At 33.4% G+C, this 27,175-nt stretch overlaps 2 protein-coding genes across 2 annotated transcripts in view; one reads left to right on the plus strand and one right to left on the minus strand.

Moving 5' to 3' along the window:
- The window catches only part of c12.2 (von Willebrand factor A domain-containing protein c12.2), a 46,985-nt gene extending 19,810 nt beyond the window's left edge, over positions 1-27,175 (minus strand). Inside the window, exons 1-5 of the mRNA XM_088264556.1 lie at positions 26,812-27,175; positions 25,511-25,634; positions 24,703-24,838; positions 24,078-24,245; positions 23,344-23,508 (exon numbers count right to left, since the gene is read on the minus strand). Coding sequence (XP_088120682.1) covers positions 23,344-23,508; positions 24,078-24,245; positions 24,703-24,838; positions 25,511-25,634; positions 26,812-26,995 — 777 coding nt within the window. The 5' untranslated portion in view covers positions 26,996-27,175. The remainder of the gene's footprint in view (positions 1-23,343; positions 23,509-24,077; positions 24,246-24,702; positions 24,839-25,510; positions 25,635-26,811) is intronic.
- LOC148306677 (uncharacterized) lies at positions 17,961-22,553 on the plus strand. The gene is made up of 2 exons (XM_088264558.1): positions 17,961-18,092; positions 21,317-22,553. Exon 2 carries the CDS (start codon positions 21,342-21,344, stop codon positions 22,419-22,421), a length of 1,080 nt encoding a protein of 359 aa, XP_088120684.1. The 5' UTR covers positions 17,961-18,092; positions 21,317-21,341; the 3' UTR covers positions 22,422-22,553.

Consider the following 27,175-nt stretch of genomic DNA (forward strand, 5'->3'; position numbering starts at 1 on the left):
ATAGCCTTGCTAAGTGAAATTTTCGATAGAAAAATATGAGTTCAGGTCTTTTTACAATTACTATAGTACCTCGATATAATGGACGTTTTAAACACGTGTATAATGAACTAATTCATATACGAATAGTTCGTACACCTCATATCTAAATTTGATAACATTCTTTTCATTAAGGCCCAACATACGTTAAGTCGCAACTTAATTTTCTCGAAATCCAGGTAACATTTTACGTAATCGATTTTTTTATTAAACACCGTTTTTGCATTGAAAAAATACGTTTTTCTAAAAAAAAACTAACTAACCATCACGCCGCTTCCCCGCAGGGGTAGGCAGAGAGAATAGAGCGCCACACCACTCTGTCCTTGCAAACATTCTTCGCCTCTTCCACGTTCATGCATCTCCTCATACATACCCGCCGATTGTTACGACTCCTAACCTGACCACTTTCAAGTATTTGGCATACCTGATCGTGCCATGTTTTTCTCGGTCTTCCTCTGCTTCTTTTCCCGCTAACATTCGCCTCATAAATTTGTTTTACCGTTCTTTCCTCACTCATTCGTTCTACATGTCCAAACCATCTCAACACACCTTTCTTAATTTTATCGATAATGCTTATCTCAGCTTTGCATTCTTTCCTTATTTCACTATTCGCACATCTATCATACATCGTTTTGTTACACATTCTTCTGAGAGATCGCATTTCGACTGCATTCAGTCTACTTTCATCCTTCTTTTGCCAACTCCATGTTTCACTTCCATACATTAGAGTTGGAACCAGGACTCCGTTGTGCACTGCCAGTTTAGCTTCCGCTGATAGGTTTTTATTTGCTATAACTGATTTCAGTGCACCGTTCACTTTGTTCCCAGCATTCACTCTCCTTTCTATATCTTTATCAATCTTTCCATCCCTAGAAAACATACTACCCAAATACACGAAATCATCTACCTGTTCCAGAATCTCTCCGTTTACCAATATTTCACATTCAGATCTGCATTCTTCTCTTTCAAAAACCATAATCTTAGACTTGCTAACATTCATCAATAAGTCACTTTCCTTGCACACATTATACACTTTTGTCACCAACGCCTGCAGGTCTTCTCTGCTATCTGCAAGAAGAACAGCATCGTCAGCATACAAAAGGCAACAGACAGTCAAATTATTCATTCTGGCTCCAACATTTAAATCTTTCAGTTCTTTCATGCAATTATCCATGTATAGGTTAAACAGCCACGGTGACATTACACATCCCTGCTTAACACCTTTAGAGATGCTAAGCCAGGATGAAAATGAACCACTTACCCTTATGCATGCAGTGCTATCCTCGTACAAGGATGCTATGCCTTGGATAAGTTTACTGCTTACCCCATACTCAGATAACACCTTCCATAGCTTCGTTCTATCAACTCGGTCATACGCTTTCTGCAAATCCACAAAAGCACAGAAAAGCTTTTGGTTTTTGGACAAAAACTTTTCAGTAATGTTGCGCAAGGCAAAAATTTGATCCGTACATCCTCTCCCATTCATAAATCCACTCTGGACATCCCACACTTTGTCCTTTGTTATGGTTCTCACTCTTTCAATAAGGATTCGACCATACATCTTGCCAACAGCACTCAATAGACTGATTGCTCTATAGTTTCCACATTCCACCCTAGAACCTTTACCCTTGTAGAGAGGCATTATAACTGCCCTTCTCCAATCCACCGGAGTATAACTCTCCTCCAGACAACGGTTAAAGAGCCTATGCAACCATGTGAGAACTATTTCGCCACCATTCTTGACGTATTCTGCGGCAAAATTGTCGAATCCTAGAGCCTTCCCATTTTTCAAAGACTTAGTGGCATTCTTAATTTCTTCCATACTTATCTCTCTTGAAACATCATTCACACATATTCGGGGAAATGTACTTACGTCACTAACGTTATTAATCGTATGTGTTTCATACACCTCCTCGAAATACTCTTTCCATCTCTCTTTTATATCTTTTTCATTCGTCACCATTTTTCCGTCTTTCGCTGCAATCGATTTCGTACATCCATTCAAGCTTAGACTTCGGGAGTTTTTGACTTCTTTCCAGAAAATTTTTATATTTTCTTGGAAATTTTTTGTCATTTTTACTCCTTCATCCTTCCTCAACAAACGTTTTTGTTCACTCACCCCTTGGTTAACTTTCATTTTACAATCCTTGTATACTTTTTTAACCGATTCATACTCAGCGGAGCTTTTATTCCTCACTGCCAAACACTTTAACCACGCATTCTTCTTCTCTTTCACTAAATCCTTAACATCATCATCCCACCACGCATCGCCTTTTTTCCTTCCTTGTACCGCTGTACCACACACTACCTTTGCGGATTCACACACACTACCTTTCAGATGTTCCCACGTTACGTTTTTCTTTTACGTTTTTCTTCGAAATAATTTTACTGTTTTAAAAAGAAAAGAGTCATTGAATGATAAAGAGTTAAAAAATATATACAAAAATATTTTTTCTACATATATTCAACAACAAAAAATATCCAAAATACGTAATTACAAAAAATCGGGCGTTAAGTGAAATGTGACCTCTCCGGTGGTCGCCAGGCGAACGAAGCTACATAACGAATGCTGGGCCTTAACTTAAAGAAAACTGATGTGGAGCACTATTCACGTTTACGTATTACATATATTCTTATTTATTTGTTACTTTCAAAATCTCTTCGACGAAAAAATACCCAATATAATCATAAAGTTAAATCAATCTTAAGTTAAGTTCAATCTGATAAATTAATGTATTTAAAAGAAAGGATGATAGATGGTAGCTCATGGAGAAAAATAAATAATCGAGTAGTATCAAATTCAAAAGTCATATAAATACATGTCGAAATATACGTGATAAATTTATGATTTATCTCTGAAACTTCCTTAATATGACTTAAGTATTTTTAAAGGAATAACCCGCAAAGCCTCTATATTGTACATAGGTAGGATAGGAACGGTAAGAAGGTAGACTCGAAAAAAAAAAGTCAAATACCTGGACCAATTGAAAATAAATGTTTAAAATATATGGCAATTTTTCGTGTATCTTTTGTTCATATTTCCCCCTGACAATAAAATAATAGGTATTAGCGAAATTGTTTTCAAAGTATTACGAGGCGATTAGCATTATTTACTCTGTTCTGCAAATATGTACCTTCACTCTAGCCAAATGTTAACCTTTCCGGAAGTATGGACGTAAATTAACATCGGTACGAATTTTCCTCAAAGGAGTATCGACGTTAATGAACGTCGTCCGTCTGTAGGTTCGTAAGATGTAACTCATAAAGCAATGACATCTGTGGATATTTATTTGTAATTTTGTCATAAAATAAAAGCTAGAGGTGTTTTTTTTTGCATAATATCTGTCTTTAAAATATTTTTTTATGTTCGAGCACTATCTACCACTGATATTTTATTTATTATTTCCGCATTCACTTTGTGGTAAGACATGATAAAATTGTAAATGAAAACACTTGTTTTTTACTACTTGAGTTCTATTTATTTTAAAGACTAGTTTCGATAGCTGCAGATGCTTTCATCTTCGGGTCTAAACATAAACAAAGTTTATATTCAGACCCGAAGATGCTTTCGAAACTAGTAGTTAAAATAAATATAACTCAAGTGATAAAAAACAAGTGTTTTCATTTACAATCTACCCTCTGATTGCAAACAGCTATATAAGAGTGAAGACTGACCGGAGTCATTTCGTCGTAACGTAACACGTTACGATGCGAGCATTCGTATAGTCAGTACAGCGAGCCGAGTGCTCCATCCATAGTTTCGGATGCTCGGTGATGCTCGCCGCGAGCGATGCTACGACGTTACGTTACGACGAAATGCTCCAGTCAGTCTCCACCTTAAGGTATCAAACGTTTTGACCAATATCACTAGTCTGTTTTTGGTTGGTCAGAAGATATTGGGTTATTAGCAACAAGCCCGCCAATGTACATATTTCTTTTCTGTACATAATTTAGAATGAATATAAATAATACATAGATTTCAAGAAAACAACAAAAAAAACATGTAACAAGAAACCACTCCCCAGAGAAAATCGGACATCAATTACTGTACTCCCGGAAAGGTTAAGTTCCATATCTAGCATTAATCTAGGAACAATTCGCCAATACCGGAGATAAGACAACTTCGTTCCGGTTGCGGGGCGTACGGGTCGAGCGGAACTTCGTGTCATGTCACGTAATGTGCATTCGGTTTTAATGTATCAGCGTTGGAATCTGTCAGTGGGGGGTGACTGCGCACAAAAATGAATGTCAAGGTATCCCGATGAGGAATTACTTTGTAAACCTTTCAAATTTCGTCCAGGGTCGTGGGCAAAGGGCGGAGCGAGTGTGGGGTAGCGGTTAGTCCTGTGAAGGCCAAAACAGAAGCGGGCCGAAATAAAAAATAATTTTCACATCAATTTTCCTTATCGGCATAGTCGAAAAATGTTGAATTTTACACAACTATTGCGAGTCGGTTGTGATCCCGGGATAGTGTCATTAACATTTTGTGCCCATCTCTAAGCCACTCACCGTGTAGTGGGTAAAGTTATATGCTTTAGAGTTGCCGGTCGGATCACCAGAGCAAATGACACCTTATTTTTTTTGACATCCCCACCATCTACAGGAAGGGTAATTTTACCTTTTCACTCGACTCGCAAATTGCGTGTAAGTTATTTTTACGCATGACTTTTGCGGCATCTTTTAATCTCATATCGATGTATACAGTATGGTTTAATGTTATCACTTTTTTCAGAGATGTATATCTCTATTATGAATACGAATCCGCCCGCAGATAGTGTGTTCATAGATGAAGAAGAATATGGAAGAAAAAAATTGTACGGGATAAAGTGAAGTATGGAAAACGCGGGCTCCCGCGCTTTGTTTCAGTACAAATAGTCGGATTCCGAAGTTGCAGCCATTGTCTTATTGTCACTTAGATTAGGATCAGAAACTTCCGACACCGCAGTCACGACAATCAGTTTGGTATAGCAGACAGGCGGAAGTAGTAACAACGTGGAGCGACATGCGGTGGTACGAGCCACTACCCTTTATTTATTTATTTTTATGTTATTTTATTTTTATTTTTTATTTGGGAATTTAACGTAACAGTTACTTATATTCATTAACAACATTTTGAGTGTGTCCAAATACTTGTTTACAAAATCTGGATATCTCCAATTACAGGAGTTATTTTCATATTATTTTTTGACATCTCATCAAAGATGAAGAAGAATATGGAAGTCTGGGCATTTACAAATTATAAGCTTAAATAATAAAAATGAAAATGGTATTTTCTGGCGTTTCTCATGTGTGTGATTGAAATCCAGGTTTGGACCTCACATACTAATATAAAAGTTTCTGCTTAATAAAAACCTTCTTTACATCTCACCAATACAGTATCTACTCAATGAATTAGGGCCACGCAGAATTTCGCGCAATTTCTCAATTCAAACAGGAATAACTCAGAGAAAACCTTGAATAAAACAACATTGAATTTTATTTACACATGAACACTTTATTACGCTTAAATTATGCATATATTTTCATATAAATATAGTTAGTATTTAGTATTTCCACCTTTGGCAGAAATAACTGCCTCAATTCTTTTTGGCATACTTAAAATGCACTGTTTTATCATATTTTTTATTTCTTCGTCTTCTGACCAAATTTTTTGAATATTTTTTTTTGGACAGTCTACTGTCGGATTTGTAAATGAGTATACCTTATTTTTTAACATGCTCCATACGTTTTCTATAGGATTAAGGTCCGGAGAATTTCCAGGCCAGGGGAGCAAAGGCAGATTTTTGTTAGACAAAAATTGTATTATTGATTTAGCCCGGTGGCAAGGTGCCCCATCCTGCATGAAGGTGTATGGACCTTCTGTTGGGTCGAGTGTATGGTAGAAGGGCAATAAAATTCGTTCGAGGACCTGCTTATAGGAATTTTGGTTCATTGTTCCTTCCACGAAAAACAACGGCCCAGGTAAATTGTTAATAATACATGACCATATCATTGTTGCAGGGGGGTGTTTGATAACTTTTACCACACAGGCCTCATTGTAACGTTCCATTGGTGTTCTCCTGACGAATTGACGGCTCTCTGTCACGGCTTCTAACCGGCACTCATCACTAAAGATGACCTGAAAAATAATGAAAATTTAAGTTTAATTCAAGTATATAAGTTTATTTACTAAAATGATATGTTGAAAATTCAATTTAAATAAATACCTTTTTCCAATCATCTACCGAGTAATTTCGATGTAGCCTGGCCCATTTTAATCGATCCGCTTTCATTCGTGGTGTCAATTTTGGTACTTTCACAGGGCGCCTGCATTTCAGATTTACTTCGTAAAGACGTCGCCTCAGTGTTGATACCGATATATTTATACCCTCTTCTTCCAATTTTATTTTTAATGTTTTTGCTGATGCACTACGGTTTTTTAAGGCACTTTGAACGATTTTTCGATCAGTCCGCGGTGTTGTTTTTCTAATCCTACGACAGTTCTTTCGCCGATTGCTGGTGGCGGGTGACTGATTTTTTATTGATTTTGAAACTCTTTCCACTGTTTGACGAGAAACGTTTTCTTTTTTTGAAATTTCTCTATTAAATAGTATTCCTAATTTCAGTAGCACTATAACACTAGACTTTTTTTCCTCAGAAATGTCTTTACTTTTTCCCATTTTGTCCTTTTCAAAAAAAACACTTGTGTTTACAAATTTTTTTTATACTTTAAGAACTAAAATTAAAAATTAAGTTTTTTTCGCAAGACACGATAACTATATAACCTCTCTGAACAAAACAACAACCAGAACTCAAGAAACTTCACTAATAAATGAGATAGGACTATTTTATGAACTTTCAACTATCTGTCTACCTGTGCTAATTAGGGACCTTTCTCAGAAAAACGGTTAGAAATTTTGTAAAGGCTTAAATAATCCAGGTATATTTTACATATTATTGAAGGTAATATACATGATATTAGATGTCAATAGAAAACTTAAAGTATTTATGTAAAATAAATATAATAATCCAAAAGATTTCAGAGTATTCAAAAAAATAATGGGTGGCCCTAATTCATTGAGTAGATACTGTAGATGTCTCTAGTGAAGTTCTAGTGATTCAAGAACAAGGTTTCTAAATTGGTTCATATATATAGAACTTCCAAGAATTTGAGTAGTGTGGTTGTCGATAATGGGTAGAATTGTTGAATGTTACACGTGTGTAAAGTGATCACTTAAACCAGCCTATGACGGTCGTCAGCCCCGTAAATGCCCAGACTTCCATATTCTTCTTCATCTTTGATAAGACGTCAAAAAATAATATATTTATTAACATTGACGAGTAAAACAAAACAGGTATTTGTACCAATCCAGTTACAAAATTTCACATTTGCATGTTAGTGAAAATACCTGGAAGAGGGACGGGAGGGAGGATAAGGGGAAAAGGGTAATATCAAAGCTCAAAGACAAATTATATGATAAAAAGGACACACCAGGAAATGAATGTCGACTTACAATGTAAGCGATTTCAGTGCTAAATATGTCGAGTAGAACATAAAATAAAAATAAATAAATGATCTGAGAAGGTACTTTATGGAAAGATAATATATATATATATATATATATATATATATATATATATATATATATATATATATATATATATATATATATATATATATATATATATATATATATATATATATATATATATATATATATATATGTATATGTAGTGATTAGTCATATTTTCTTATTTTGTTTTTACCTTATGTTTTTTATATTTTCTCATTTATTATATTTTCTCATTTGTTTATTTTAAAAATGCTTCTTACCTTGTGTTTTCTCATTTATTTCTTTCAAATATGCTTCTTGTGCCTATTTATTATACCTGTTTATTGTTTTTATATTTTGCCATGTATTAAAATTAGTTTTAGTTATTTAAAAAAATGTTTTTTGTTATTTTATTATTTGTGTTCCAGTCTTGTTAACTTTAATCCCATGTCCCAAAATGAGAAATGGAAATTACTCATCGGGAATATTATATGTACATATATATGATTTATGTATGAATATTATATGTATATATGATTCATTCCAAAATTCATCAAAATACCCATATTCATCGTTGACCAATTTTGATGAACGATAAATATAGGAACTTTGTTTAAAGTTTGTTCTAGTCGTTGGAAGAGCTAAGGTGTCAGTTAACACAATTTTGAGTGTGTCCAAATACTTGTTCACAAATCTGGATTATCTCCAATTATGGGAGTTATTACTCATATGATTTTTTTGACATCTCAACATAGATGAAGAAGAATACGGAAGTCTGGGTATTTACGGCTTACGACCGTCATAGACCCATGATTGACACTTGATTGGGTATAATTGGTGAATGTTAAACGTGTGTAAAGTGATCACTCACTTTGACGGTCGTAAGCCCCGCAAATGCCCACACTTCCATATTATTCTTCATCTATGTTAAAATGTTAAAAAATAATATGAGAAATTATATTTTTGATTATAATGATGATGACGATAATAGCGCCATTGTCCGTAAATGTGAAGCGCTAGACTTCATAAAACAGAAACATTCAATCATCGGGCAAACGAGGCAAGAGTTACTACCCTCAGTTCAAAGTTCAGGTTCTATTTCGGGACACGCGTAAAAATAACATGTCTATTTTCCAAGCGCGGCGTTCACTGTGAAAAATACTCCGTGGCTTTCGACGTCGCGATTTACGACAGCCGGAAATCGCGTAATAGTTGCTCACCCGAGTATGGAAATACTTTTACGGATACTGGCAGGAAGCTAAGCACGCGACGCGGACTAAAGTCATTCCGAACAGAGATTCGTGACATCTTCACTTTGGGGCGCTCGTATACTTTCAGTTTACTTTTTTGCAAAAACAGTCGCAAAAGACATTTCAAAACGTGACATTCGGAAAATAATGTTCGTCTATTTCTGTGTTAAATTGTTCAAGAATTACTTCATATACGTGATTGATTCCCTTACCATCCCTGAGACCTTCAACCTTACCAAATCAATATCGAATAAATTAATTTTACGCAAACAATAGTTAAATTAACTTTTATGTACTCATATACATAATTTTCTCGACACTAAGTATAATAATCTCGGATTCATAGGTCATAATACCCCAAATTATTATAAGTTATTATTACAACCTTTCATAATCGCTATACTTAAATCCTTCCACTGCGAAAACATTTCGCAATTCGATAATAAATTACTTATTCTATAACTATTAATTTATTCATATTTTATGAATTTATTATTAGTCTGTCATAATCGTACATACACTATAATTTAAAATCTTGTTAATTTTGCGAGCATTTCGCGATTTGGTTATAAAATTAATTTATACTTTAGTACCAGTTGACATCGTTAATTTATTCATATAACCCAGAGTTCCCCAAACTTTTTTGTGTCGTAGACCCCTTGCCATGTTTTTCCGTGCTGGGTAGACCCCCTACTTACCTGATATTGATTTCCTGTAAATTTCTAACTGTAGTGAAGTTTAGTGTTAAAAACTTTAAGTAAAAACACATGTTAGTTTTTACATTTATTAATTGAATTTAAATTAAAACTACTCAAAATAAAATTTTGTATCTGTTATGTAAAATATACGTAACATAAAATAAACTATAAATAAAATAACATAAGCAATAAGTCAATATGCATAATGAGAAGGATGAACCTGGTGCTTTAATAATAAATTATCAACATTTGGCGTCAATTTTGTAAGGGTCAATCTTAAATCTCCTCGGCTAATGATGTCCAGTCTGTTTATTTTTTTCGTTGGGAGATTGGTAAGATAGTATGATGTAAGTAAATAGGTATTATCAGTGTATGTGTTGAGATCCACTATCGTGGACCCCCATTTTCATTTCATGGACCCCCAAATTTTTTTTCGCTGACGTAGACCCCTTGCAGGTTGTCATAGACCCCTAGGGGTCGATATAGACCACTTTGGGAATCACTGGTATAACCCATCAAATTGCTTTGATCCAGGTCGCGCATAGTACCAGACATGTCCTAATGTCGGGCGTCATTAGATCCGATATTTAAACGGGGAGATAAGCATTGTGTTTGCGAGTAGCAGTTGCTTCCGACCGCAGAAGCCTCTCTAATTATCAATTTAATTGTTGCGGGGAACCAGACACGCAACACTCGGGGCAGATTAGCAGCGAGGGGTGCATTTATGGCACTACCCCATTTCCCACTGTGTATTTTATCCCTGGTGCAGTATATTTTATTGCCTAAAATTGCCGAGCTCGAATGTCTATTCATTATGAAACACCGTTTCCCCTACGTAGAATAAAAGTAATCTAGATACGAATTAAAAAGTTTTTCCGTCAGTAACAATATAAATTTTAATTTAATAACGAACTTTTTTCTTTGCGGTGTTGAAGTTAATGCAGTCGATAATTTAATATTCTATCGGTGCTTTTGATGGTACGCAGATTTCTTAGGTAAAACATTTTGATAGTGTGTAGATTTTTTAAGGAAAAGTTCCCGATACCTCTTTTTTAGTAAAAGCTTGTGATAGTAGGTACACAGATTTCTGGCGAAAAGCTCTTCATAGTACGGAGATTTCTCACGAAACGATCCAGATGTAGATTTTCGATTCAAAGCTGATATATTCCGTGAAAAGCTTTCGGTGCAATGCAGAATTATCATTGAAAGCTCTCAACGCTTAGCAGATTTCGCGAGGTTTTTAAACTACGCAGATATTTCACTAAAAGCTTCTGACATTTGTGTAAGTTATTGTTTCGAAAGCGGAATCTTTTTTATTTATTATTTAAACAGAGATTAATGAAATCGTAGAAACTTTTTTACTTAAAAGTCCTAAATTGCCGTTGGCAAAGCACGAATTTTTATCTCCCCGAGTACCTCTGCTCGGCTAGTATGGCAGCTTCGAACCAAAACGTGAGACAGCTTTATGCGCGAATCCAACTTCAATAAGAAATTAGAATAAGTAAGGAAACACGCGAAACATATTTCAATATACCTACGCTCAAATAGTTCCACAAAGAGAGAACAAGTCGAACTCTCCGCTTTGCGTGTCAGAAATTAATACTTTATTCAACACACACGACATGGTTTCGACTATTAATCATAACAATTTTACAAAATTAATATACATTTTACCATACACCAGCGCTTACCTACTTTTAATAAAATGATATGTTTTTCATTTAATATTTTTGATTAATAGATAAAATAATTTTGGGCAATAACAGTAGTTATTTTTTGACAACTCATCAAAGATGAAGAAGAATATGGAAGTCTGGGCATTAACGGGGCTTACTACCGTCATAGGCTGGTTTAAGTGATCACTTTACACACGTGTAATATTTACCAATTTTACCCATGGTTGACAACCACACTACTCAAATTCTTGGAAGTTCTATATATATATATATACATTTATATATATATATATATATATATATATATATATATATATATATATATATATATATATATATATATATATATATATATATATATATATATATATATATATATATATATATATATATATATATATATATATATATATATATATATATATATATATATATATATATATATATATATATATATATATATATATATATATATATATATATATATATATATATATATATATATATATATATATATATATATATATATATATATATATACAGTGGGTGGCCAAATTAATTTTCAAGTTCAAATGAATTTTATGATCAAATAAATTTGTTCTAATTAAAAAATATTATTTATTTTTGTTGCTTGTATCATAACTATTGTTTTTGAGACGTGGCAATGCTGCAAAATATCAAAGAAGTAAGTTTTTTTCTCATTTTAGTGTTAATTAGTGAAAAATGGTGTTTGTGTGAGCTCAGTTAATATTTTTTTAAACCATTTTTCTGTATGTTTTTTGAGTCCAAGACTATAAAAAATTAAGTATTGTTTAAAAATTTATTAGTTTTGCTGATTTAATAAGTAAATTTCAATTAATTTCTAATTAAATTCAATTTAGTTTGAATTGAACCTTAATATTCTAAATTTAAGTATGGGCAAGTCTTTAGACATATCTCCAAGAAAATGTAGGGAAGTACCAACCTAACTACTTCATTCCACATATTTCTAAAGAGAGATAGCAGCACTCACAGGTATTTTGAAGTCTGGAGTCAACCGGATAAAAAGAAAAATTCATAAAAACCCACCTCTAGAAGCAGCCCGCGTCTGAAAAAGTGGCAGAAAAACGATCACCACTCCGCGTGGTCACCGTAAAATCAGGGACATCTATTTCCAAAATCGTAAAACGTGTGTTGATTGTCCACTACGTTGATAAACGATGTAGGAATCAACGCCTCCAAAATGACAGTTTGGAGACGGTTAGTTGAAGTAAATCTAATTGGTCGACGTCAAACCAAAAAATTACGCCTGACTGAGGCCATGAAGAAAAAACGACTCTTATGGGCCAGAACACTCCGGAATATGACTGTTTCGGACTGGAATCGAGTATTTATGACTTATATTTGTATAATAAAATAAGAAGATAATAAAAAATACACATTTTTGCAATCATGGTAATACTTTATAGGTCTGCTTCTAAGACGAGTCAACATTTTAAATTTTGCTGGGAAAAACTTAATTCGTCCGACGGGGCCCAGGAGAAAAATTCCACCCGGACTGCCTGGTGAAGAGGGCTAAAAACACCCTGTTAGCATAATGTTGTGGTCCATGATCTCATTTAAGGGTATGGGACGCCTCCATATCATGGAAGGGACCATGAGGCAAGACCAGTACCATCGAGTACTGAAAAGTCGGCTCCAGCCGAAGCTAAGGAATGGTTCCCTGGTGATGAAGAGTATGTGTTTATGCATGAATAAGTACCGTGTCATAAAACCAGGAGTGTTACCGCATTCCTGGCTGAAAAAACGTCTGTTGAGTATGTGTTTTGCCTTGCCCGGGCAATTTGCTGGATATGAACCCCATTGAAAACATTTGGGGGCTAACGAAACGGGAAATTGCTAAAAAAAGTCATCACCACCAAGCGGTTACTGAAAGAAACTCTTATCAGAGTATAGCATGGTAACCTTAATCTTCGGCACAATACAAAAATCTGCATAGAAAGCATGCCCCGACGTTTGGAAGTTGTAATCGCAGCATAGGGTGTTATTACTAAATATTAAGGTTTTTTCTGAAATTTTTGAAAAATCGCTTTTTATGATAAAAATAAATTACTTTTATTAAATGTTTGATTACATTGTTTCTAAATTCTAAATAAATTACCCCAATCAATAAAAAAAATAATTAAAAAACCTAATTATTTGCTAATTAAATTCATTTGATCATGAAAATTACAGGAAATTCGAAGTGTCCCTAATAATTTGGCCACCCACTGTATATATATATATATATATATATATATATATATATATATATATATATATATATATATATATATATATATATATATATATATATATATATATATATATATATATATATATATATATATATATATATATATATATATATATATATATATATATATATATATATATATATTGGGTTGATGCAAAAGTTTTGACCGTTTTTTATGATCCCAGGTAAAAATTTTTTTTTCATAAATTATGAATAGTATCTTCTTTTTTATGATTCCATTGTATAAAGGATGCTTTCCCGCTACTTTCTATTCAGTTTTGGCCTTGCCAGAGTACAGTAATGACCCCTTGTATTTTTTCAAAATGTCGCTCGATAAAGTGCATTTACATCATTGTTTACTTTATGAATTGCGTTTAGACAATACCGCGAGTGTGGCAACCAAAAACATTTGTGAAGTGTATGGAGCAGATGTCATCAAAGTTCGGCAGGTACGAAGATGGTTTACAAAATTCCGATCTGGAGATTTTTCACTCATTGATAAACCACGTACCGGGGGGCCATTGAAATCTGATGACGACAAGTTAAAAGTCATAATTGACACCAATCCACGTCTAACCATCAGGGAGATTGTGTCAATGATGGGAGTCAACCAAACAACCGTATTAAGACATTTGAAGCGTATGGAAATGGTATCGCGGTACGACGTTTGGATACCTCATTAATTGTAGGCTGCCAATTTATTGGATCGTGTTTCAACGTGCGTTGCTTTGAGTGTGAGACAAAAACACGAACCTTTTTTGCATCGTTTGGTGATGGGAAATGAGAAATGGGTTGTGTACAACAACGTGACAAGAAAAAGACATTGGACCATACCTGGACAAGCCCCATTAACAACTTCGAAGGCCGAAATCCAAAAAAAAAGTTATACTTTGTGTTTGGTGGGATAATAAGGGTATTGTGTATTTTGAACTCTCGGAACACGATCAAACAAGTACAACAGAGCGATATTGTCAGCAATTATCCAAATTGAACATGGACCTTCAAAAGGATAGACCAGAATTGGTAAACAGAAAAGGGGTAGTGTTTCATCACGACAACGCGCGACCACATGTGGCTTTGATGACCCAACACAAGCTAAATGAGTTAAATTGGGATGTTATCAAGCATCCACCGTATTTTCTAGATCTTGTTCTTTCTGATTTTCATTTATTCCGATCACTGCGAAAAAAATGAAATGATGAAAAAAATTATACAATAGAGCAGGTAAAAACATCCCTTACTTCATTTTTCGCATCAAAATCCACGGAATTTTTTACTACTGGTATTAATAAGTTGATAGAAAGATGGAAGAAGGTTATAAGAACTGATGGAAATTATATAATTTATTAAATAAATAATACATAAAATAAAAAAAATTAAAAAAGTTATATGTAAAAAACGGTCAAAACTTTTGCATCAACCCAATATATATATATATATATATATATATATATATGAGCTCATTTCGAAACATTGTATAAAAATCATTAGAATTTTCACTAGAGACATCTATTGGTGAGATGAAGAATCTTTTTTGCTGAGCAGAAACTCTTTTATTTGTAAGTGAGGTCCGAATCCTGGATTATAATCACATACATACATGAGAAACGCCAAAAAAATATATTTTAAATTTTATTATTTTAGCTTATAATTTGACCAGATAATTTCTTAACAACATTTTGAGTATGTCCAAATACTTGTTCACAAATCTGGATAATCTCCTGGAGATAGTTTAGATTTGTAAACAAGTATTTAGACACACTCAAAATTTTGTTCACTATAAGGTTGTTCAAATGTCGCTTGAAACTTTTTCGATTTCTGGCGTCGATATAATGAAACGAACTATGAATGAAGTCTGAATGTATGAGGAGTGGATACGCATACCTGGCCTCTTGTATGCAAACTTAGCGCTATTTTAATAGCCGCAAAAGGTATAAATAGGGGCATTCGGGTTGGGCGGTTAGAAATTCTAATTTGGGAAAGTTAAATTAGACTCTAGAATTGAAATGAAGCATTTAAGATGGCCGAATGATAACAGCGGCATTTAACCCATTAGACAGGATGAAACTTTTCTGCGCTAATTATTTTGCTAGAGGGTAATGTGCCGCGGACACGAAACGCGCGGCGGAGAAACCATTTGGCGCACGGTGAACCCCGAGGAAAGAACATAATGGCGGGAAATGATTAGGAACAGCAGTGCCGGCTGCAAGCAAACCGCACCGACTGAAAAAAAAACCCAATGCTGTATTATAATTTTTTGTGTCAGGTGCTGAATTGTGTTGTTGTCTTTCTATTCGTAGTCAAGACTTTGTGCTAGGTTGTGTGCGCTTGTGCACTACACGGAATTTTTGCGTCCGGCAGTCCGGTTTTTTAAAATAAAAGCGACTACGACAGTTGTGCCATTATCAAACACTCGTGTTTGATAATGTCTTTATAAGACGAAACGCGTCACATAAAATATACTATATATGTTAATAAAAGTAGAATTCAGTCCAACAACCTTGTTTAATTTTGGATATATTACCCACCAATTTAAAAATGGAAATCTACCAACTGTCTGCAGTTACAACAAATAGGGTCTTCTTCAAACCCCCTTATCCGCACCCTAATGGTGCATAGGGCATTGTATCATATAAACTCAGGATTATCTTGATCGTTAACTTATGAAGGAAAGGTGATCAGCCTTTCGCTTCAGGTACCAGTCCAGAGTAATATTGAATAATTATTAGAGTGAAAAGATCACTTATAATTATTTGCCCCCCCCCCTGCCAATCGAACCCGGGACCTCCAGAACGGTAGCCGAGCGTGCTGATCATTACACTACGGAGGCGGACGGATAAATAGGGTAAGTAATATTTAAAACGTAGAAAAGTGTCAGTTATTTTCTAGGTGCCTAAAATCGGGCCCCGTATTTCCCAAGCCGGAGCTGCTTAGGCCGGTACCAAACTTGTCGTATTCCATGAAAAAGGTCACATTTTGCATTGTGTTGGTTATGAAACACAAATATGTCTCCCTGATTTTCTGCATGACAAGGCACGCATTAGGACAACTTTCTGATAGTTAGGCCATCAACTTGTGTATCCGTACATTTATGTAAATTAATTTGACCATTTTTTCTAGGGCATCATTTAGGTAACTTAAAAGCAAACGAGCAAAACTTTTAATGTTACGGCATTAAGTCCCGAGTTCTGTTTTCAGGATGTTTCAACGATACAATATAGCTTTTATTATGTCGCTCACTCCTTTCAAGAACGTCATAAATAAAAAAAATCGTCAATTTTCAGTTAGGCATGTTTTCGGAATGCCCAAAAAATGCACTATATCCCAGGAAAAGAGGCATATTTTTAACTTAATATTAACCCGCTACAGGGCAGAAAGTGTTGTTTTTGCATTTTGAAGAAAAGGTATTATTTAATTTTTTTTTTAAATAAAATAAATATTTTTAAATAGAGAAAAAACCTCCAGGTTTTACCTAAAAAGATCTGTTGCATAGTAAAAAGTTCAATAAGTGGGTTGGTATTTATTTTTAATACATTGTATTATATTTTTAAACTTTAAAAACGTTCTCCTGAAAAATCAAGTTTTTTTATTTATGACGTTCTTGAAAGGAGTGAGCGATGTATTATTTTTGGAATTGTATGAATTGTATGAAAATTTTATTGTTTGAAAAAACGAGCGTATAAAACATGTTATATATTGACAATTTCCGTGGACATATTTTGACGATTTCTGTATTTATATGGTATAATACTAGTTATACTCAACCAACTGTTGTTGTGGCTCAATATAGTTGAACGAAAAAGAAATGAAATTGCAAAATATGTTTCATTAAATAATACTTGTGAAATTTGAAATAAAACATATTTTATAATTTTCTTTCTTTTTCTTTTAAACGTATTGAGCCACATTAAAAATGTTAAGTGACAACAATTTCAAGATGCACGCTGTCTGCCATGAGCAATGTAGTATTGCGTGATTTCCTATTACGTTCAACAGATGGCGCTACCATTGCGGTAATTTTTTTTATTTTTAAACATGTTTTCACTTGTGAATAAATAGATTTTCTACGATCAAGTTATCACCGTACAAACACCATTGGATGCGGATGTCATTTAAAAATACAGCGAACATAATCTGTCGCTAATTTTATTACCGTCTAAATTAACAAATTTTCTATTTTTGTAAAAAAAATCCACAAAGACTCGCAATAGACCGAGACAAAACAATCAAGCCTCGATGTAAATAGAATAGCTATAAACGTTGGGAAATGTATTCAGAATCGGCTATGTGCGTGTCTGGAATACGAGCAGGCCAGGTATATATCGAGAAAATGGCTCCGTTCTCTGGAAGTCGCGAATGTTTTTCGGTCATTCCGTATTCCTTTATAAGGGGGAAAGGCGGGAAATCGTCTTCAGTCGATCCCGTCACTCGTGGCGGCTGGATGTCGCGTGGGGAAATTAAACAAAAGCTTTACAAAAATAACATTTGAATTGAAAAAAAATACTACATATTAAAATACTAAAAATCAAACGCAACAAATTAACAGATATCATATTATAATTCATTATAACTGGAATATATCTAATATACATAAAAAGGAAGATTTCTGAATGAAGAGAAACGAGGTTGGTACAATTTTCTTTGTCGGACTATATGTATACCTTTTTAATTTTTTTTTGGAAAACATATTGCTTTTATAATATAATTCATAACCTACTAACAAATTTAAAAATATATTTAAATACATCGTTAAAACATGTTTTTACAAAATTAGGATTTTCTTTAAAGACAAAACTACATGCATATTTTATGAAAAATCTCTTCGTAAAATGTAAATTATTTATTATGAAACCTTGTTTTAATAACAACGTTTTAATTTATTGGTATGGTTAATTGATATCTTATTACCCGGTATTACTTAATTTGTATAATTAGTTTTGATAACATAGAAATTGGTCATATTAAAAACAAGAAGAAAAAAGGGTTGCCTTATTCGGATAATATCTTACAATAAGTTTCATAAACACATATTACGAGTATATTAAATATGTGTATGTAAAAAAATATGGTGAAAAGTATTCAGTTTATAATACCTGTATGCAAACCATATTACATGATTTATTTGCGAAAAATTACAAACAAAAACAGATTTTTTTAACCTGAATATTTTATTGCACTGAAATATTATATAGCTCAAATATGTTTAAGTGTATCGAGTAATTTTTATTTTTCATTAATTGATTCGGCAGTCAGTTTGCGGTTATATCTTTTCTATTTTTTATTAAACTTTATTGTAAATAGCACTTTTTCTTCAAATCTATTTTTATACGTATTTTGATGAATTTAACATCATTAAATTATACGGTGTTTGAAACATTCAACATCGTTAACAAACACCACATAAAGTAATAATGTTGAATGCATCGAGACACCTATAACAATAGATTAACCCCAGAATACTAAAATATCGTAAAAATTACGACGGCAAAATGACGATTCCTGGAAAAACAGAAAAAACAGTTGTTACATCGTTCCGCGCCCCCTGTCTTACAGAACCTTTTGTTATTTATTTTTTTTATTATAATGTGATCTCTTAAACACAAAGAATGTCAATATTACGTTTAAAATAATAAAAGTTTTTGATTATCTTATTTTTTCACATTTTATTTATATGTCGTATTTTTTTGTCCACCTCCGTGGTGTAATGGTTAGCGTGTTTAGCTACCGTGCTGGAGGTCCCGGGTTCGATTCCCCAGGGGGGATGAAAATAAATAGTAGTGATTTTACACTGTTACATTAATTTTATATTACCCTGGACTGGTCCCTGAAGCGCAGGAGTGATCACCTTGCCTTCATGGAAGTAACGATCAAGATAACACGGCGTCAATACGATGCAGTGCCCTATGCACCTTCGGGTGCGGATAAGGGTTAGAGAGATTTTTTTATGAATGTTAAACAACATCACTTATAGGATAGTTAAGAAATCTAGGGTTAAATAAATAGTATTATTTACCAAACAAAAGTTTCATTTTTTTTATTAAATTTAATGTTTATTTCTTGAATGTTTTCCGCGGATACTTTGTAGCACATTTTATAAACTTTATAAAATGAAATAACTTAGAATTAACCACTTTTTTAATACAATTTAACCTACCTGATGATGACAAGGTTCTTGTCGAAACCGGTAGGTTAAATTGTATTAATAAAAAAGTGGTTAAAACTAAGTTATTTAATTGTATAAAATTAATGTTTATTGTTTACAACCAGGTTTTTTGGTATTTGTTGCATTTTTAGTATTTGTTGCGCTTAGTAGCCGACTGAAAACATAGCATATATTTTCCGCGAGGGGTTAGAGAAAATGCCTGACATAATGCAATAAGCATGTGCATTCCGTGATCGAATTCCGTCAATAAAATTGTATTATTATACAGTACTACCAGTTTAATAGTGGCCATGACTTCACATTCTCGACAGCGACGAACGCGCCGCGATATTTCCGTCTTTGTTACTTTGCACGGAGATAAGTGAGATGGTAATATTTTTATTAAGAAAATACGGTGTTATGAGACATGGGAATGCTTAAATTGGGAGTACTTTCGAGTCGATATTCAGCTTAGTATTCAGCTAAGTAGGTACAGCAAGTTGTAGGCAAAGTGCTACAGTTGTCATTGAATATTTTATTAGACATTTGTAAAAGTGTATAAGACAACAACCCCTAGGTAAAAACGCGAATCTGCATTTTGAATTTAATAGCGTTTATGTAAAATAAATATGTTTACTTAATAATAGCTCGGGGACGCATGGAAACACCATTAGGGCGGGATATTTTTTTTTATTTTTTTTTTATTATAAAGAGAAATATTTGTCTTTTTATTATTTGCACAAATATTTCAATTTCATGTATTATTTTGAGAAATAAAAACACAAAGTCTTTTTAATTTATTATTAGATTAAAACCAATATTTTTAGCTTTTCCACTTTTTTATTTGACCAGCGACCGGGTTTCGTCGTTACCGACATCACCAGTCTGATGATGTCGGTAACGACGAAACCCGGTCGCTGGTCAAATAAAAAAAAAAAAAAAAAAAGTGGAAAAGCTAAAAATACTGGTTTTAATCTAATAATAAATTAAAAATGCAATTCCATCACGAAGTGTCAGTGGATAATATAAATCTATTACAAAGTCTTTTTATTTCTCAAAATAATTTATCACTATGATCCACAAAGTTAATACTTTCAATATTCAAAATATTTCAATTTCATACTATTTCTGTGAGCCTAAGAGGCTCATTATTAGAAATAGGTATTAAACTGTGGTAGAGTGAGTTCGAACCGAGAAACTCTGACTTAAGAGTCCGCAACACTAACCACGGGACCACAGCCCGATTTGATAGCCCGCAACTTATTTTCATTAAATCTATGTAGGTATAATTTAATGTTTTTTTTTTCTTAAAACACCGTTTTTTTTAATTATTGAAAGATTTTTTCACTGCATCTGTTTAACGTAACAGCAACGCACGTAATGCTTAACATTTTTCATGACAGCAGCGTGCTTCTTGACGGATGCTGTCATTTAGCTTTTTCAATGTTTTCAATTGCATTGTTATTTGAAAGATATTTTATATTATCATTGCTTCGTAAGCATTGTGAAATTATACATACATATTCTAAATGTGCGCTTTCTATTTTCTTTATTTTTCATTTGACCAGGCTGACCCACAGCAATGCTTGGCTGGTTTCAGTTGGTATTTAAAAATAATTCATTTATCTAAATCAGTAAGTAATACTTGCAACAAAATCTTATGCGGCATTTTTCAAATGTTTACCCATAATTTGATTTTTTTTTCAGATTAAAATGCTACAAAATAATTAACATGGTGGTGCACTGGGAAACATCTTTAAAACCACTCTTTGTAAAAACTGTCTGGCTCGATGGACGCCGACACGCTATCTTATCCAAGGACGATCCGGTGGCTCTCGCTATTACTCCGATAGTTAGTTCTCCCCATACTCGAACTCCTAGGAATGCCAGTCCTTCATTCAGCAGTTCTACCTCGACAACACCGACCGCAGAATCACCGAGATTATCCCTCAATGCCAACCCACTCACCTTGGGCAATTGGGAAAAAGAAAAACAAAAACCAATCTCTGTAGGCTACTCAGACACATACAAAATTGAAAGGCATTGTTATACGGCGGGCAAGGCCGAAGATATTGTCGTAGATCGGAATCCTCTCTCAGAAAGAGTCATGCAGTGGTTAGATCTCGCGGGAAGAGAAGACATCAAACAAGGAATAGAAGAGACAAAACAATACATGACTCGACACAGTGTACCAGAAGTGGAAACGCCCATCCAGTTTGTCCAACACCAGACAAACATAGATAGAAAGGTGTACAACAGAAGCAAGAAACAAAATAGAAGTAAAAAAATTTACAAAACTGAGAGCCAGGACGAAGATCAACAAAGTGAAGGGCAACAATCTTATACTTATCCCATCACGTACGCGTCTGACAACCTCCAAAACTATGTTAAAAAAACTATCAACAGTTGCGAAAGAAATAAAAACCCATGCTTCGCCACGAGAATTTCACTTTCAGCTAATATAATATCTTTTCAAGACGACTCTTCTAATAATTCATCTTCCAGCGAAAACAAATCTAGTAGAAACAATAAAAATACTAAGAGACTTTCCTCGACATCTACTTTGGGTTTAGCCTTCAGACATAAATCTAGCGACGAACCTAATGAAAACAATTTGAAATCTGAAAAGCAAAATAATCCGATGAGAAATTCCATTGAATCTCAATACATTGATTTGATTAGAAAAAAGATGAGTGAAGCAAATTATAACATCAAAGCTTCGCGACGACAGCTCCATATATTCATCCCATCGCTTCCCAAACCGACTTGCGATAGTAAAACTAGTAGTGTTATTGCGGTTGACGATATATAAAAAACCAACTGAGTAAGCTTACACAATACTCATTTATACTTTTCACAAAGGAATAGATATTTTTTAAATATTTTATGATTAAGGTAAAAAGCTTTAATTGAATAAACATGTTAGTATACTAAATAATAAATACCAAAATACCATGTTTTTCCTTTCTTGAAAAATTCACAAAATGCTGGTCAATCTTTTTTCTGGTAAATGAGTTATTCCTGTCCTTAAACATACTTAAGATTTTTATCATGATATGAATCAAATTTTAAAAAAAAACAACAACAACAATGATGACACTTAAAACATCATATACCAGGATTATTTTTTAATGAAATCACTAACAAGTGACTATTTCGTCAAAATGATTATATTAATATAATAAGCATGACTTCTATGTACAGTTAGCCATATTTTCCTGAAACATTTCCAAGTTATTTTGACTAAAAGATCCATGGTTCATTATATTAACAACATATATAAATTTTTCAAAACCCAAAATATACAGTCGATGGGAAAAGATTTTCTCAACACAAAATTCAGGAACTAAATAAGTTTATAATTGGGACACTTTCACTTGAATTTTTTTTCGGTATAAAAGATTTTTTAGGACTGCAATCAATAAAGGGGAGAGAATCCATGAACTATTTTTAGATTTCAGGATTTTAGGACCTCAAAAAAGTTTAATTTTAATTTTAAAAGTGTTTAATTATTGTTTAACTTAATTTTTATATGAAATGAAATTTAGTTTGTTGATAAATATCGCAACATTTTCTGGGTCATTGGGTCAACAATGTCAATAATGTTGACACTTTCCGACATATTAGGACGAGTAGCAATCCTACCAATATGGCTTGTTGTGGCAGAATTGTGTTACCAAAATTAACCAAGATCTAAACCACGATTTAGGCTGATTATAATACGGCTCACAAACCTCATAAGTCAATGGTGGTATATGACGAGCCTGGAATCGGGACCTCAGCGGAGGATCCAGAGAGCTTCCGGCATAGTGAGGAACAGGAAGTCCGAGAGCCACTACCCGGAACCCCTCACCGACTCTCTCAAGGCGCCATTTCTTCACTTCTTCTTCTCCATGGAGCTGTAAAATTAAAAAGTAAATAAATAAAAAACCATTGCCGATAAAAAAATATTTTTTTACATTTTGAGTGTGTCCAAATACTTGTTCGCAAAATCTGGATTATCTCCAATTACAGGAGTTATTTTCATATTAATTTTTGACATCTCATCAAAGATGAAGAAGAATATGGAAGTCTGGGCATTTACGGGGCTGACGACCGTCATAGGCTGGTTTAAGTGATCACTTTACACACGTGTAACATTCACCAATTCTATCCATTATTGACAACCACACTACTCAAATTCTTGGAAGTTTTATATATATATTAATTGATTTCGAAACGTTATTCTTGAATCACTAGAACTTTACTAGAGGCATCTATTGGTGTGGTGAAAAGAAGCTTATTATTAGCCCCATAAATGGCCAGACTTCCATATTCTTCTTCATCTTTGATGAGATGTCAAAAAATAAAATGAAAAATATCATTTGCTTTTTTACATTTTACTGCAATAATGGAGTCTCTTCTAATACGAAGAACACAAAACATGATTTGTTTTGAAATAAATTAAGTATTTTGTTTTTTTTTTTACCTCCAAAAGTTTATCATATCTGTCGGCAGGAATTAGAAAGCGTCCATCCTCCAAATGCATTTCCCGATTTTCCAAAAGGTTATTTAGCACGGGAAGAACATTTCTTTCAGCCTTTTCAATTCCTTCCAGAACTAGAACTCGGCCTTCTATAGCAGCACGTACAGCACTCTACAAAAATAATATGAAAACTGAAAGACTAGAAAATTATCCTAAAAATAACATATCTCTTCTTGTCTACCTTCCACTAGTACCTATGGCTCTTCTCAGCAAAAGTAAGGAAAAAGTCGTCAAAATTTCATTTATTGCCATATGAAGTTTTACCACTTTTAATTTTTCACTTTAATATTTATTCAATATTACCCTGGACTAGTACCTGACTGGCACCTTTCCTTTGTATGTTAATGATCAAGATAACACTACGTTATATGAATCGAGTATGGATAAGGGTTTGATTGAATGAAATTTTACCAACCGGTCTAATAAATGTAGAAGTCATTTGGAATATCTAACATAACTATTTAATGTAAAAATTCATTTAGTCTCCTGGAATGAATTGCATCTACTTACTTTATAATTTTAAAAAAATCTTTTGTGTATGTATAGTATAGAGTACGTAATTACCCACCTGATCAAAATACTTTGCAGTTCCATTCAGGATTTCTCTGCGCTGTTTGAGATCGGATTCCGTCGTATCTCGTGATAAAGCCACATATTCCACTTCTCTCTGTGTTAGCTCTAGAAACTGCATTGCCACATGCCGTCTGGTGTAAAGAAAAACACTCGTAAATCACAAAAAAATTAACAAATTATTTATGGTTTAAATTCTCAAGCATGTATTTTTTTTATATTCTTGGCTTGGAAATAGAAGTCTTCATTATCATGTTTTTATTTGTATGAAATTGTCCTTGTTTTAGAATGTCATCAATGAATACATTTTATGGTGAGCTTTTCCATCTTATGGTACAAAATTTCAAAATACCATTCTAGTATTGCACATTTATAAAAATAAAGTTTGGTGCTGTGTGTTACAAGTGATTTTTTCCTACACAGGAACTACATATACATTCAAATCTACTTGATAAATTAAATAAAATTTTAGTAAAATATTTTGTGGCTTTCATAAATGTATAAAATAACTTTTATAAAATAAAACAACTTTGTTTTAACCACTTTTTTATTGGTACACTTTATCCAACCGGCTTCGACAAGAACCTTGTCATCATCAAGGTTTATGTACTAAATTCTAAAACATTGAATAAAAAAGTGGTTAAAACAAAGTTGTTTTATTTTATAAAGTTTATAAAATTTGCCACAAAGTATCTGCGAAAAACATTCAAGAAAAGTAAAAATAATTATTTATCATTCATACTAAAAATACATTTAAGTGAGTTGCACTTTTCAGCAAATGTAAGGTTTTTTAATGATTTCTTTACCTCGATGGTCCTGGGGGTCCAAGAAGGAACATATCCTGGCCGAGGGCATCTTTCTGCAGCATCCATCGCAAGTGCCGTAGTCTACTCTGCGCTAGTTCATCAGTAGTCTCATCTTTTAGATTTACTGTGGATATACAGAAGATATGGAAATAAATATGTGAGAGAATGTGGGGTTTATAAACTGATTTAGTTTGTACGAATCGCTGTCATATACAACTTTTTTCACCCCCAAATATCACAGATATTGACAGTAATTGGATAGTTTAGAAAAAAATATTCGTAAAATTAGAAACAGTAACAGTAAAATTTCAAGTAATCATTGATACATTCAAACCCTTTTCCGCACCCCAATGGTGCATAGGGCACTGCATTATAAACACAGTGTTTTCTTGATCATTAACACACGAAGGAAAGATGATCAGCCTTCCGCTTCAGGTACCAGTCCAGGGTAATATTGAATAAATATTAGAGTGAAAAAATCACTTATATTTATTTGACCCCCCCTGGGAATCGAACCCGGGACCTCCAGAACGGTAGCCGAGCGTGCTGACCATTACACTACGGAGGCGGCAAACATCATTGATACACAAGAGAATATTTATTTATTCAATTATTGTGGAAAATAAATATATATGTACTAACAAATTTGTGGTGACAGCTGTCAAAAAAAGCATGACAACTTTTTAGACAGCTCTATTACAATGGACATGGAAAAAAGTAAATACAGTATTTATAATAAGAAGTTAAAATAAACTTGTACACTTCTGTGGAATAGCATAAGGGAGGAGACTGACCGGAACATTTCGTCATAACATAATGTCGTAACATAGCTCGCGGCGAGCATCACCGAGCATCCGAAACTATGGATGGAGCGCTCGGCTCGGTGTACTGACTGCCTGAATGCTCGCATCGTAACGTGTTACATTACGACAAAATGTTCCGTTCAGTCTCCACCTTAATAGTTTCCCGCATAGATTAGTGCTCTAGTATTTTGTGCAATGAGAGTTTAAATTATTTTAAATACAAAACAAAGCAATAAAAAGAATTCTACGGTTCAACAGAATAAAAATTGAAACAAGGTTGAAATTTTTTTAAAATCATAACTCCTAAATATACTTTTTTTATATTAGGAAATTATTATTGCTTGTGAAACAAACTAAGAATCATAATCATGACAGAAAAAGATTTCATCGTTGATTTTTCTGAAAACTACTGCCATCACCAAAAAAACATTTGTTGAACCTAACCTACAAATTTCGAAATTAGAGAAAATTATTTAAAAACATTAGACAAATACTTACGGTATTTTCTAGGAACATACTCAGCATTAACTGGTTCATCTATATCCTTGGATATTTCCCCGATGGTAACTGTTCTACCATCGGAATAAAATCTGATAGTATTAGGATAAATATTTATGTTTTTTCTCCCCAAAATTCTAAGCAAAGTATCTATCCTCCTAATAGAGCCTCTATTGAACTGCATTTTTTGAAATTAAAATAAAATACTCTTCTCAATTCATTTAAATTCACAGTATGCCGTATTCATGTTTTCTTTTTTTTACGCAATTTGAGTTCAAAGTCTACTGCCGCCAGCCATAAAATCCAAAAACTAGTGTTATCAATAGAACTGTCACATTGACATGCTATGTCAAAATTGCGTCAC

The sequence above is a fragment of the Brachycentrus maculatus genome, unplaced genomic scaffold (assembly GCF_059751285.1).
Source record: "Brachycentrus maculatus isolate JH-2025_06_01 unplaced genomic scaffold, ASM5975128v1 h1tg000233l, whole genome shotgun sequence".
In the NCBI taxonomy this organism is placed as follows: Eukaryota; Metazoa; Arthropoda; class Insecta; order Trichoptera; family Brachycentridae; genus Brachycentrus; species Brachycentrus maculatus.

Bases quoted from the DNA above. Each gene is read 5' to 3' on its own strand.
- LOC148306677 (XM_088264558.1), top strand. From the start codon at position 21,342: ATGGTGGTGCACTGGGAAACATCTTTAAAACCACTCTTTGTAAAAACT.